Below are 15363 nucleotides of genomic sequence, written 5' to 3' on the forward strand. Positions count from 1 at the left end.
TTGTATTATATCCTGCCTAGAAAATTCACAAGCTATAAAGAGTACATTCATGATCCTGAGAGTTCTATGATAGACAAACAAACTTAATTTTTAAAACTCGGCATTTCTCAACCTCTTTGATCACTAATCTTTGCCCCCCGCCTTTATCAAATGGAATTAGTGTTCCCAGAAAATATTTTGAGTAACATTGCAAATGGTCTCTTTTACTCCATTTCAATGCTGGTGTCTATCCTAGTTAAGACATACATTTTAAAAAATAGCTAGATCGTTAAGACAAACACTGGGGACATCCCCAGCAGGCCGGTGGTTAAGATTCTGCCTTCCAGTGCAGGGGGAGTGGGTTTGATCCTTGGTTGGGGAACTAAGGTCCCATATGCCATGGGATGTGGCTAAAAATTAAAAAGAAAAAGAAAGAAAGACCTATTGGTCAGATAAAACTCTGAAGCTCAACAATATAAAAGGATTTCAATATTAAATTTTGGTACTTAAGAATGCTTACATCCATGTAAAAATCCACTGTTTACATCCAAAACAGTGAAATCAATTCTGTGTTCATATCTCAGTTCTTTATTCTACCCTTTTCCATGGGTGCTGATAAAATGACATACAAGAGTAATCATATGCAGTACATTAAGGTCCTGGGAGGCATATAAGAAATAAATGGATTATAAAGTCATTTCTATATTGTGGGACTTTTAAGTCATGATTCATAAAACAAAAGATGTCATTCACTGGGAACTGTAAAAGAGATTCAAGTAAGTACTTGAAGTAGAATTTGATCAGAATTAATTAGTGAGCATTTTTATTTTGCAACAAACAAACAAAATGGTCTCTTTTAATCATTTGTCTAAGTCTTTATATGTATATACAATTAAATAGATTCTTGTTTTATATTTTAGCCAAAGTTCTCTTTAATAACATAACGGACCTTTTGCTTTATTCCTATACCTAGTAGTAACTAGGAAGAAATATTAACAGATGTAACTAACAAACTTTTTATTATTCTAATATAATTGGATATTATTCTTATTAAGTAGGAACAAATATAATGCCATTATTCTGGCCTCACAGGCCTGTGAAATACGGTCATGGGTTGTAGGGCTTTTTTTGTTTAAAAAATAAATCATAAAACAATCATTTCTATACCATTTCATCTATAATAAAACTATTTTGGGGGACTGGCCTTAAGGTTACAGATATAACCATGAGCACAATTTAGGCTGAGATTCCCTACAATGTTTACAACTTGAATATGTCATATATATTTTAAAAATGTGAGTTATGTGGAATTTTTTTTAAAAAGCTGATTCTGATAGTGTCACATGACAGTCCAACAGCGCAAGAGCTTTAAAAAAATTTCTCCAGAAAAGAAAAAGTCTGAAATAGCACTCAAAGTGAACCACATTATATTACAAAATCATGGCAAACTCTTCTTGAACCTCTCCACTGAGGAGTATGACCTTGGCCTCAAAGCAAGGCTTGCATCACACACCTCCAGAGGGCACTCTTCACAATGCACTCTGTACAAATGGTGCCCCCTGGAGTTGTGCTCTGAGATGAGGCTGAATCAGCAAAGTCTCTATTGCTTATTAACTGTGTGACTTTGGGCAAGTCATTTAACCTCTCCATAGCTTAAATTTCTCATTTATTACATGAGGATAATACTAATGGACATATATGATAATCTTGTTAGCAGATGGTATCTTAGACATGATGAAAGTTTGTTTTGTTTTGCTATACATTTAAACTATCATCTCAAAATTATCATTCATCTAGTATTTCAACAAATATTTATTGAGTCTCTTCTCTATGCCAGGCAGTGGTTCCAGATATTAAGGACACAGATGTGAATAAAAAGATTTAAAATCCTGGCTTTCACATAGTTTAGGCTTTAGATCTGCAGAGAAAGATGTAATAAAAAAAAGTACAATGTCAAGTGGAAACAAGTGGTATAAAGATAAATAAAGTAGCTTAAGGACATAGAGAATGTCAGGTTCTGTGTGTATTTCAGATAGGCTGGTCTGGAAAGGCTGCTTTGATAAGGTAATGTTTGAGCAGAGGCCCAAATGTACTGAGAGAGAGACAGTCTTGTGAATATCTCTGGAACGCATTCCAGGTCTGGGAACTGGTGCCAGAGCCCCGAAGCAGGGTGTGCTTGGTGCGTTGCAGGGCTGCTAGGCGGCTGGCGTGCATGAAGATGGGATGAGCAGAAAATGGGAGGTAGGGGCAGAGAGGTGAGGTGCGGTTGGGGGGCAGATCATGGAGGGCCTAGACTGCCATAGGATTTTGGATTCTATTCTGAGGAACATAGGAAGCTGATCAGGAGTGAAATGATCTGATTTATATTTTTAAAAACATACTGGCTGCTCTGTGGATAATATACCTGGGGCGTGTGGGAGCAGTCTAAAGCCTCAGTGAACATGATAGGTGTTCTAGATCAGGGCACAGGCTTGTCATTTAAGGAATTTCTCCCCACCTATTCCAGGATTTATTCTAAGACAGAGTAATTTAACAACAAAGAGGTCTTTGCAGTCGGCCCATGAATTAAAATTTTTAAAGAAATCAGCTTCAGAAAGTAAAAAGCACTGATGAAATGAAAGGTTGATTGCTAGTGATCCAAACTGTTCTACTTGGCTATTGTTTCAGCTGAATCAACAACCAAGCACAATTTGGTTCGCTGGGTCTCCCCAGATACGTGGGGATATGGTTCATCAAAATCAAAATTAACAATGGGTATTGGGTATGCAAAGTTTAAAATAAAAAAAAGTAAAATTGATACTAGAAATCATTTTTGAGAGTAAAAGCTTATGGCTCTGGGGACTTCCCGGGCGGTCCAGCGGTTAAGATTCTGCCCTTCCAATGCAGGAGGCACGAGTTTGATTCCTGGTCAGGGGACTAAGATCTCTCATGCTGTGCGGTGCAGCCTAAATAAATAAATAAAAATTCCTAAAAAAAAGAAATTTAAAGAAAAAAAAAAAAGCTTATGGCTCTGGTTTTTAGCAGAGTGTAGAAAATTCAGAACAAGTGTTTCAAGATCACACAGTAAAATTCCTCGACCCGTTGAACTAGAAATACTTTCCTGGAAAGATTTGTGACATATTTGACATGTTTAACCAACAACTATGAGGTGAGCTCACCTATAAATGGGATGGAAGCCAAGGAATCACCGGGTGGAGTGGTACTTGAGGCCTTCCTCTCCTCCATCCTTTTTATATGGACCTCCCTGCGAGCATCATTAGGCAGCCAGCAGGTGGTGTCTGAGCCTGTCTCCTGGTCACTCACTGCCAAGATGTAAGACTGATGCCTTAAAGGCTGCGGTGTCTGGCGACCAGACGGAGGTTTTTCTCTTAGGATGACAGTTTCTTTATTATCTAAAGCATTCGATTGCTGAATTTCCACCTCTTGTACACTTAAATCTTGATTCCTCTGAGTGACAGGTAATTCAAAATCTGGAGTGCTAGCATTCTCATTTGCCAGAGCGGGGGGCTTAACAGAAGCTCCAGAAAGAGAGGGAGGCTTCCCAGTGTCCAGTTGGTGATCGGGGGCACCTTCCGTCCGTAACCATGTCTGCTGATTCAATAAACTGTTTTGATGCAAGTGATTTACTGGTCTTTGGTCTTTGATGGAAACAAATGAGTTCTGGCTGGAGGGTGGTTTCGCGACATGCGTAGAAGGCGCTTTCAAAGAGTTACTTCGGACTTTCCCAAGAGATGACCTGTCTTGGGAAATCCCTCGAGGCTGGGACATTCCGCAAGTAGTTTGAAAATTTCTGCTGGGCTGCAGGGGTTTTAGATCTGCTGGAATTTTTTTAAACTGAGACACTGATCCCCCGACTCTGCTGCTCACTCTCCTGCTGTCAGAATTAACCACACTTGGAGCCACTGTAAAATTGGAGCCTCGGAAAGATTTGTGAATTTCTTGCTGCCTGGGTCTCTCGTAAATGCCTCGCCGATCGTCCTGTTCGGTGAACCCACTCCACTTGTAAGTCTGCTTTCGTTCACCGTTTGCACCCGGCGGTGGACATTCAGAATGGACATTTTCCGAGGTTTCACCCTGTCCCTCGATGTAATCCCACGAGCGAGTTCTGTGGTTACTAAAACTAATAGAAGGAGATGTCAGCGCGCCTTGAGAGGCACTCCTCGGACAATACTTCATCAACACAGAGTCCTCCAGCCTCTCCTGGGACACGCTGCGCTGCCGGACCTGGATGGACTGGGGCACTCGGTCCTGAGAGGTGCTCCGACGCCGTACCTGCAGGGCAGCGCGGTTCAGCACCACCTGGTTATAATCCGCTGTGCCCTGAGAGGCGGCTCTTAAACTGTCTAACCTTTCTTGAATGGTCCGACAGCCCATGTGCAAGCGCCGGTTGTCAATATACTCTTTGTAAGTTTTATAGTTTTTCCAGTCTATGTGCTGATGGGAATTGGGAGAGTAGTGGTTGACAGTTACGGAAGGAGACTCCACAGCTGGAGATCTGCTCACCAGACCTTCTGAGTGTCCGCCGTAGTGGCCAGATTTAAGTAAAATGCCAGAAGGTTCCAACGACCTGGAGCTGGGCTGGTGGATGAGATGGGCAGTGGGCATTGAGGACGGCGGCGAGGTGGTTCTCGTCACTGTTTTGAAAGAGGGCTGTTCGTTTCGGCCATACCTCACTTCCTCAGTTCTGTGAGCGGGAACTATGTGGTTGCTTCTGTTAGGTAATAAATCTACAACCTTCTCAGAAGGTACAATGACGGTCCTTACACTCTCATTGCAGACACACACTGCTGTGTTAGACTTGGCCACCTCTGGTGGTGACGGAGGCACTTGGATTTCCATCCTGTAGGCCCTGCCGGGCTGCGTCAGTACTGGGGGGCTAGTCTGCGGTTTGCTCACTGTTGAGTCTGGAGGCGGTGGTTCAGGGGGCTGCGCCATGGCGGGAGGGGCTGATGGCAGCCAGGGGTAGCAGACTGGTGGGGGCTCAGGGATATTGCGGGCATTGCCGCTGTAGGCTTCATTGCCTTTCAGGTAGGCATCTTGAGAATACGCCTACATGGAGAAGAGAGAAATGGGTCACTTCAAACTCATCAAAGGAATACATTTCCAATCTTGCGATATACTCTTTTATTTTATGGTGCCCTGCCTTGTTCCCGAATGGCATTCGCTAAAGCATGCATGCAGACATAATGTAAAGGGACTCCACAAATTCAGCTAGTCTCTTAGAAAGCAAATAAATTGTAGAATTTGCAAAAAATATAAATTACAATTGCCTATTTTCTCAAAAGATCTGAAACACATCAAATTCTATCCATTCCACCCACCATAATTAGATATAGACATCTTCCTTTTAAAAATTTCCCCTTTTAAGTTTTATGTTTTTTTTTTTCCCCCCAGCAGTTGGCAGGTTAAATGGCTGCCTAATAAATCTCACAGCAAAAGAAGAACCTGATCTTTTGCCAGGGTGAAGGTGAACATATTAAAAATCTTCACCAAATACATCTTTACTCTAGGCCCTACTGCTATGATAAATAATATATTGAACATTGTCTTGCCAATTAATGACTGCTGAAAAGCTAAAAATAATCCATTTTGATAAATTAGGTCCTCCAACAGCCATGCTAACTATTAAAATTTTTCAAATAGAGAATATGCACATATTAAAGGCATAAAATATGAATAAATGTAATTCATCTTCCTGTATATAATTTATATTTTTTATTTTACACTCATGAAAAATTGTACAAATTTATTTGGTCTCTTTTACCTGTTTTAAGGAGACATTTCTCTGTTATGAACAGGCAAGCATGCAATTCCAATTTTTTTTTGATCAACTATTTATGAAATTATCTAGGCATATTTTTAAGCACTTAAAAGCAACAAATTAAATACAGAGTCTACAAAACAGAGCTAATTAAGGTAACTCAGAATTATGTTCAACAGCTGAGACAGTTAGATGTGGTGTCATGTTACATATTCTTCCCTAATCAAAACAAGCTTTAATTCAAAACTATCTCATATCCTGTCTTTGCATTAGACAGCTTGCAAAGCTCAAGTGCAGCCACAAACATAACATAACATAACAGCAAAGTACTAGGAAAGGAGAGAAGGTGAGATGCTTCAAAAATATACAGGGATGCAGATAAATGTTATGTTTTAACACCAGTTATGCACAGGATACAAAAATCAAACATAAGAAGAAAAAATAATAAAGAAAACAATGTATCACAAACACATTCTGCAAATTAGTAAGATTAACATCACGAAGAGATTCCTCTAAGCAAACTGACAGTTTTAATAGATTGGCTTATTACAAATTTCTACAAAACATGACTTAAAAAGCAAGGAAATGGCTTCTGTGCAGTTCTTACCAGAGCTGTGACATCCTTTGTAAATTGTAGCTAGCAGAAAATAGGAAAACATAGTAGAAGCTGCTTACTGACATAAAGACAGAATCATGTTGTCATATTGATGCTGGAAAACAGCAAGCTAAAAATACATCTATACTGAATCCTCTGGAAGGTACCAAGAGAAGTAAAGGGCAGTGAGGCATAAAGATTAACTTCAGTTTCCTTCTGAACATCTTTTTCTCAGGCTTTTATCTGGCTCTGATTTGATTTGTCTACCATTCTTGAAAGCAAAATACATCTGGTAACATGCATTCCTGACAGATATTTTCTTCGATCTGCGCTGCTGTCTGATAATGTGCTAGGAAGCTTCCCTTCCACAGGAACAACATTGATGCCTCTCAGTTCCCCTGAGCTTCTTCCATCTCTGCTTCCAGATGACGAAACAAATGCTCTATTATGCATTTAAAATAGTACAACCTCCTCCTTCCCCTGTAAAACGGAGCACAACCACCAGCTGTCAGCTGACTGCCGATGCCTTGACACTAGGACTTTGGAATGAAAGAACGACTGTTGGGTTAAATGGGTTTCCCTCAAAAATTAAGATCTTTCCACTCTGTCCCTTCTGTCCTGTTTGATTCGCTTAGGAAAATAACTACTTAGTGGACATAAAAAAATACTGCTTCCACAGTAATTCTTTTTCATTTATAATGAATACTATAGAATCTGAACCAGGAGACCGTGAGAAATGAAAGCCAAGTAGATGAAAGAAAACATGCATACCATAATACTGTGAAGGTATGAAAACAGTCAATCAAAATAGACATTTTGGGTATTTGCCACTGATGTAATTAGCCCATCTTTTTCATGCTGATTACAGTCTCACTGATACTGTTACATGACAGGAAAACTGTGTGTGGATGAGTGTGCTGTCTGGTTCGGTATTTCCAGAGCACGTGTGTGCAGTTTTATGAAACATCACCTGAAAGGGGTGGGGGGTGAGGTGTATTCCCTATGCTCAATAAAGTAAAGGTTGGCTGGTGGGCTTCGTGACTTCTCAAAACCTGTACTACATTAACATACGCTGTAAAACTCGACATGAAGTTACAAATTTATTTGGCCATGGAACCCATTTTTTTTCCTGGGGGTTTTTACACACTTCGAATTTCTGCTAAGAAATGCTGCTCTAGAACTAATAACTTAGAGATATCTCCTTTATTCAAATTCAGGGAGGAGGATTATCTTTTAATAATAGAAGTATATGACCAGAACAAACTTTTTGGTCAACCAATAGTAAATACTTGAAAAGGTATTTGACATACTTTAGATGATGCTAAAATTCCTAAATAGTCTGTATTCATGGGTCCCCACTTCTGGGTAAAGTGATGGCAAAGGGGTCCTTAAAATACATACACATGGACCATGCATTACCAGTGGACTGACTAAACAGAATACCTTATCGATACAGTATTGTTGTCTAATGTAAGCAAATATGCTTCAGACAACTAAAATATGAATTTATTCAGTATATTTATTTAATAGTATTGAATTTCCTCACATATTCTCTCATTTCATGGATACTAAGAAAGATTGTTATCTATTTAAATGTTTCTCATTCTCATAAAGTTTGGAAACCAATACATTCGATTAACATTCCTGGGGAAATCAGCAGTGCTCTAAGGCCTCTGTCGCTTAGTACGTGTTCCAGATAAGTCAAGAGAATAAACTTCAATGGCTATGCTGAGAGGTGTGGAACAGACAGAAATTACCTCCATGATAAGCTAGGGGAGTAAACTAGGAACAGATAATATGCATTGTAAGGAGTCCTCTTCTCCCAAGATGCCATTAGGTATTCCTCTGGAAAACAGCCTACTAAGGAAAGCTTTAGCCAGGGCTTGGGCAAACACTGGGGTGGATTACAGCATTCAACTCTTCCAGATGAACATGGAGCCCATTGATTAAGTTTCCCATTCTGAAAACAGAATTTAAAACTCTATAACTTGCTCATAGCTGTGACTGTGGCGTGCTTTCTCGTGAGTCAGAAAGTTAAGTCTTTCACTGAGACATCACGGTCAGACATTTCAATGTTTTAACTACCCACTGGGAATCTCTGAATTGTCAACAGGCACCAATCAAACTGAACAAAATATCACTTAAAGTATTCTTTTTATAATGATATTCTTTTATATAGTTTTTATATAATTATATTCTGTTATAATGAAGTCAAAATCATCCTGTGTTAATAAGTTTGTCTGCAATGACATGAATTTGAGCAGACTCTGGGAGACAGTGGAGGACAGAGGAGCCCGGCATGCTGCAGTCCAAAGGGTTGCAAAAAGTCAGACGCGACTTAGCAACCAAACAACAACAACCATCCATGGCATGGCACAGAAATTTTTGAGACCAATGTCATAAGAATTGTATATTTGGCTCATAATCACTTTTATTTTTACATTTAAGTCCTAATGGATACTTCATAGTATATATCCAGAAGTTTTGATGGAATTAGACAATACTCAGATTTTTTTTTAGACTGATTAGCACTTGGGAATTAAACAGGATATGACAAAAAAACAACTTTGGCCAATTTTTTTCATTAGTCCTTTTAAATATTACTCTATGTTTTTTCTTGAATTTTCTTTACCCTTGTTCTTAAGTTTTATATCTTATAGTAGCTTAGTAGTTTAAAAGTTTATAATGTTAAAATTCAAGCCATATCTAATGAAAACAGAATAGTAGCAACCCTGTCATGCCTACAGATCCAAAGGGTTCTCTAAGCAGGGGTTGAGGGGAGTGAGTAAGGAAAGAAGCCTTACAGATGTCTTCATTTGGAATCAGAATTGTAAAGAGCATTTAAATAAAATGTAATGTTAACAGTCTGGATTTTGATTATATGTACAGTGCCTAACAGTAGCTAAATAATCCAAAAATAATCTTTCAGTTCAGTTTTAGTAGAATTGCATCAAAATCACTATTACCATACCTATTACTATAGTATTACTATTATGATACTGTATTTACTGTCTAGAAAATAATAAAAGCAAACCAACAAAAAGAGTGCAGAATAAATAAGCTACTAAGATTAAAATTGCTGCCTACCAGTTCACCATTAACAGGCTGACCTGTTAATTTTAATACCTGTAGCTATGACAAAAGCAAAAATAACCACCTATCTGTTTGTATAATTTTCAAATACATGCCAGATATGTCACAGTGGGGCATGGGAGAAGGGGATGTTGTGGACAGCTTATACCTTTCTAAATCATTTGAAACTTTTCTCACAAGCATGTATATTCTTATAATTATTTTAAGTGAAAGTTGCTCAGTTGTGTCCAACTCTTTGCGACCCCATGGACTGATTATACAGTCCACAGAATTCTACAGAATACTGGAGTGGGTAGCCTTTCCCTTCACCAGGGGATCTTCCCAACCCAGGAATCGAACCCAGGCCTCCCACATTGCAGGCAGATTCTTTACCAGCTGAGCCACAAGGGAAGCCCAAGAATACTGGAGTGGGTAGCCTATCCCTTCTCCAGCGGATCTTCCTGATCAAGGAATTGAACCGGGGTCTCCTGAATTGCAGGCAGATTCTTTTTTAAAAATATATTTAAAATAAGATTAAAAAAAAAGCAGAAGAAAGTAACTGCTTCAAACTTTCAAAATATGAAAGAACCTTCCAGAATTCCTGTTCTTGTTTCCCTATTCTAAAGCAGGACCACCCTGATGCACATGTGACAAATGGACACCTAATTTTAAATCAAATAGTATACTGACTGTGGAACATAATAAATAATTATTTGATTAGAAAGTACTTCTGATAAATCTAAAGGAAAACTTTGGTTAAATCATATTTCTGAATGGATGGCACAATATTCATGGAGTGGTAACTAGGGCAGTGAATGCAGAGCCCAGAGACTGGTTAACCTGACAGCTCAGATCCCGACTGGCAGTGTGACTGTGTCAGCCACTGGAATCCTTCATCTGGACCCAATGGCAGTATGGAATGGTGGTTTTGCTTCAACTACAGGCTATATACATTCTCAGACCTGCATGGGTTCAAGTCCTAGTGCATCACTTTCTTCCCTGTTACACCAGAAAAGCTGTTTAATCTGGCTGTGTTTAACAGAGAACAACATGAAGTAGGTTCCAAATGCCCTTGTCAAATACCAGACACACCTGAGAATCTCCACAGCCATCACAACTGATCAACTCAAAATTCAATTTTGAGTCCATGGTGCTAAAGGCTTAACAAAATGTCTTGAGGTGTGAAGGGAAAAGAATGCTCAGATCTAGCCCTCCTACAATGGGTCCATTTGAGGACATATTTTTTTTCCCATTAGCATTGCCCTTCAGGGACTTCCCTGGTGGGAAAGAATCTGCCTGAAATGTAGGAGACCAAGGTTCGATCCCTGGGTCCGGAAGATCACCTGGAGGAGGAAATGGCAACCCACTCCAGTATTCTTGCCTGGAGAATTCCCTGGACAAAGGAGCCAGGTGGCTACAGTCCATGGGGTCTCAAAGAGTCGGACACAACTGAGCAACTAACACTATTACTATTGCTGTCACCCTTTAGGCGACCTGATGGGTGATGGCTATTTCATTCAATGTCTGAGAGGGCAACACAATCATTTTGCTTTTTTAAAAGTGCAACAGGAAGTGCTCTTTATTTTGTAGTTCAGTTCACTTCAGTCGCTCAGTCGTGTCTGACTCTTTGCGACCCCATGAACCGCAGCATGCCAGGCCTCCCTGTCCATCACCAACTCCCGGAGTCCACCCAAACCCATGTCCATTGAGTCGGTGATGCCATCCAAACATCTCATCCTCTGTCGTCCCCTTCTTCTCCTGCCCTCAATCTTTCCCAGCATCAGGGTCTTTTCCAATGAGTCAGCTCTTCACATCAGGTGGCCAAAGTATTGGAGTTTCAGCTTCAACATCAGTCCTTCCAATGAACACTCAGGACTGATATCTCCTTTAGGATGGGCTGGTTGGATCTCCTTGCAGTCCAAGGGACTCTCAAGAGTCTTCTCCAACACCACAGATCAAAAGCATCAATTCTTTGGCGTTCAGCTTTCTTTATAGTCCAACTCTCACATCCATACATGACCACTGGAAAAACCACAGCCTTGACTAGACGGATCTTTGTTGGCAAAGTAATGTCCCTGCTTTTTAATATGCTGTCTAGGTTTGTCATAACTTTTCTTCCAAGGAGCAAGCACCTTTAAATTTCATGGCTGCAATCACCATCTGCAGTGATTTTGGAGCCCAGAAAAATAAAGTCAGTCACTGTTTCCACTGTTTCCCCATCTATTTGCCATGAAGTGATGGGACCAGATGCCATGATCTTAGTTTTCTGAATGTTCAGCTTTAAGCCAACTTTTTCACTCTCCTCTTTCACTTTCATCAAGAGGCTCTTTAGTTCTTCTTCACTTTCTGCCATAAGGGTGGTGTCATCTGCACATCTGAGGTTATTGATATTTCTCCCGGCAATCTTGATTCCAGCTTGTGCTTCATCCAGCCCAGCGTTTCTCATGATGTACCCTGCATATAAGTTAAATAAGTAGGGTGACAATATACAGCCTTGATGTACTCCTTTTCCTGTTTGGAACCAGTCTGTTGTTCCATGTCCAGTTCTAACTGTTTCTTCCTGATCTGCATACAGGTTTCTCAAGAGGCAAGTCAGGTAGTCTGGTATTCCCATCTCTTTCAGAATTTTCCACAGCTTACTGTGATCCACACAGTCAAAGGCTTTGGCATAGTCAATAAAGCAGAAATAGCTGTTCTTCTGGAACTCTCTTGCTTTTTCGATGATTCAGCAAATGTTGGCAATTTGATCTCTGGTTCCTCTGCCTTTTCTAAAACCAGCTTGAACATCTGGCAGTTCATGGTTCACATATTGCTGAAGCCTGGCTTGGAGAATGTTGAGCATTACTTTACTAGCGTGTGAGATGAGTGCAATGGTGTGGTAGTTTGAGCATTCTTTGGCATTGCCTTTCTTTGGGATTGGAATGAAAACTGACCTTTTCCAGTCCTGTGGCCACTGCTGAGTTTTCCAAATTTGCTGGCATATTGAGTGCAGCACTTTCACAGCATCATTTTTTAGGATTTATTTTGTAATATCACCATAAAAATATGAATTGTCTAAGATTATGATCATAGTCTAAAATATCATCACATAAGATCATCACACGACTGAAATGAATACAAAACTAAGCATATTGTGGATCTAGATATGTTTGAAAAATGAGGGTGCCAAGTACAGGAGTACTATTACCAGCACTAGTTTAACAACATAATGAAGAATTCTTAATTTTACCAATACTTCATGCTTTTCAACACTGTATCACTGTCTTCTGTAAATTATGAGATTTATTATTATATACCAGTCCTTCCGTGAGGCAAGTTTTAAATCAAATTTTCTATGTCACCTCTCAAAGATGAGCTGAGGACCTCTAGAACCACTTGGTCTATACATCACTTGAGGAGCAGAAGTTTATGGACACCCCATCCTGCTGTTACCCAGGCAGACATATGTAAACTGAGAAAACAAGCTTTCTCTTGGGTAAATGATGTTTACAGTGGCTGTAAAAATGTTCATGTTTTCTTTACAATGAATATTCAACTTCACAGGGGCAAATACATCTTTATAAGCATGTATTTTAAGTAACAGATTTAAGAGCAACATAAATACTTCTGAAGGCCCCTTATTTTCACATATGTTTTTTTAAATCCCAGATTCTCTTTGTGTTTTAGAATAGCTTTTTAAAATGACACTTGTAGATATCCTAGCTAAAAACATCTACGTGGAAAAGAAGTTTCTGCATTTTGATGTTCTTCGGGGAACAATGCATAACCTACATTAACTATATACACTCCTTCAATTTCCTAACAAATTACAGGACATGCAAATTTGAATGAAGACTAGGTTTAAAGGTGAGGTTTTCTTTTATTATCAGGGATATGGGCTTTTAATTTCTTTTTTTTTTTAGAATTTTTATTTATTTATTTCTTGATGTAGACTTTTTTGAAAGTCTGTGTTTAATTTGTTACAATACTGCTTCTGTTGTTTCACGTTCTGGTTTTTTGGCTGTGAAGCATGCGGGATCTTAGGTCCCCAACTAGGGATCGAACCCACACCTCCTGCATTGGAAGGTGGAGTTTTAACCACCAGACCACCAAGGAAGTCCCTGGGCTTTCAATTTCTTATGCTTAAAATAAAACAACAAGTTGTAAGAATATGACTTTTCTGCTACAATATATCAGGACCCTTTACTGAGGAACTTTGAAGATCTGTGTGCTTGGGTCAGCCCAGTGAACCAACTTTTTCCCTGTGGTGCAACAATTTGTAGTTTCCCTCTACTTTAAATAAAACACAAGGAGACTCATCAATTAAATTTCCCACTGATCACATCCTTAGAACATTATTCCTCGCACTGTTGATCCCCTGCATCAACCACACAGCGTGGGAGGATGATCATTCTGTGCTTAATCCCTTCCCTGGGCATTTATTCATCTCCAGCCATTCTATGAAATGAACTGTTTCTTTCACTGTTCTAACAATGTCCCACCAGTGCCTTCACCTTGGCAAGGAAAGAGTCCACTAAAGATGACTCTTCAGTAGAGTTCTGTTTCGGAAGTGCACTCTATCTCTGAGTCAGGAGAATGCGACAGTTCAAGGTCAAGTCTGCCCTACCCTGTAAGTATCACCTCCTGGTCCTTTGCATAAGTAGAGCTCTAGAGAAGGAGCCCCTCTTTATTTTCAATCTAGTGACTTCACTGCCTTCCATGGTTATGACTGTTACTCTTTCATTGAGCTGAATGATCAGGGTAGGAACCCTGCAAGTAATTCTACTTGATTAAGAAAACTACCATGGATGGTTATCCTTCCTTGATCAGACACCCCTGACCCCAACAGAACTGTGCACTTAAGAAGGATAGATAATCTTTTATCAGTAAAACTACCATTTTAAAATGAAATCAGCCTGCCTTGAAAACACAAGGTTGATCTCCACTAATTTTGGTTAATTATATTTTATGTGTAAGTCAATCAGTTCAGTTCAGTTCAGTCGCTCAGTTGTGTCCGACTCTTTGTGACCCCATGGACTGCAGCACACCAGGCTTCCCTAAGTGGAATTATTAGGATTAGCTTTAGTAATATTTTTTGTAAAAAAAAAAAAAAAAGTGTTTACAAAGATTTATTTAGGACTTTGATTGAGCCAAGTTCAAATTAACACCTTATAAATGAAAAACATCTCTATTTCGATTCCTATCACAGATTCCATCAGTTCTGAGTAAAATAGCAATGACAATTCTCTAAAAGGAAGTTTTTTAAAAACCACAAACTGCAGCAGCCACTACTATTTCCCCAATCTAATTGTTTTATTCTGCTGAACTACAAAAGTCAATTGAGGAAAAGTATTCCTGAATGAAATTTATTATCTTTTTTACCATCAGCAATATCTAAGTTTAATAAAGGAGTTAAGTACTCCATTCAATTTGTGTTCTTTCTCAAGAGGAGAAAGATATTTTAAGACAAATCCTACAGGTTTTCAGCTATCTAATTTCATTCCCTCTCTAAGATGTTAACATATTTTTCCCTTAAGGTGTGGACTGTACTCACTGTGAACATTCCTTCTAATGGAATGAATGGGTACTGTTGAAAACTGGTAAGTTTATTTATAAGCGGTAATCCTTATTGAAAAATTAAGAAATGGCTTTCATAAAACTTCTGACTTTATAATTTTTTTAAAAAGTCTAATTCCTGGGGATATATACTTCCATTCTGAGGTTTGGCTTTTGGTCAAAGGAATAATCTAGAACACAACACTGGGGCAAACAAACTCTTTAGGAATCTCATTCCAAATGATAACAGCAAGTTTACTGTGAAATTAATAAAACATTTTCATGTTGTTTAACTGTAAAAAATTGACAATGGTCTGTCTCTCTGTCTTTCTCTCTCTCTTTGGTCAAGTGTAAAGAAAAACAGAGTGTTTAAGGGTTTTCCCCCTTAGAATCTTTTTTAAAAAATCTAATTCATAACTAT

At 39.0% G+C, this 15363-nt stretch overlaps 1 protein-coding gene across 8 annotated transcripts in view; it reads right to left on the minus strand.

The window, feature by feature from the left end:
- Window positions 1–15363, minus strand: part of ARHGAP21 (Rho GTPase activating protein 21) — a 129155-nt gene that overhangs the window by 24176 nt on the left and 89616 nt on the right. For 5 of the 8 annotated variants that reach the window (XM_081556797.1, XM_081556798.1, XM_081556799.1 and 2 more), the window contains one exon: window positions 3138–5028. In XM_081556797.1, the coding sequence (XP_081412923.1) occupies window positions 3138–5028 (1891 nt within the window). Of the gene's footprint in view, window positions 1–3137; window positions 5029–6347; window positions 6378–11697; window positions 11725–15363 lie in introns of those variants that run through there. The other 3 variants (XM_081556795.1, XM_081556796.1, XM_081556802.1) reach the window with 2 other exon arrangements.

Source organism: Giraffa tippelskirchi, chromosome 13 (assembly GCF_054371585.1).
Source record: "Giraffa tippelskirchi isolate mGirTip1 chromosome 13, T2T-mGirTip1v1.2.pri, whole genome shotgun sequence".
Classification (NCBI taxonomy): Eukaryota; Metazoa; Chordata; class Mammalia; order Artiodactyla; family Giraffidae; genus Giraffa; species Giraffa tippelskirchi.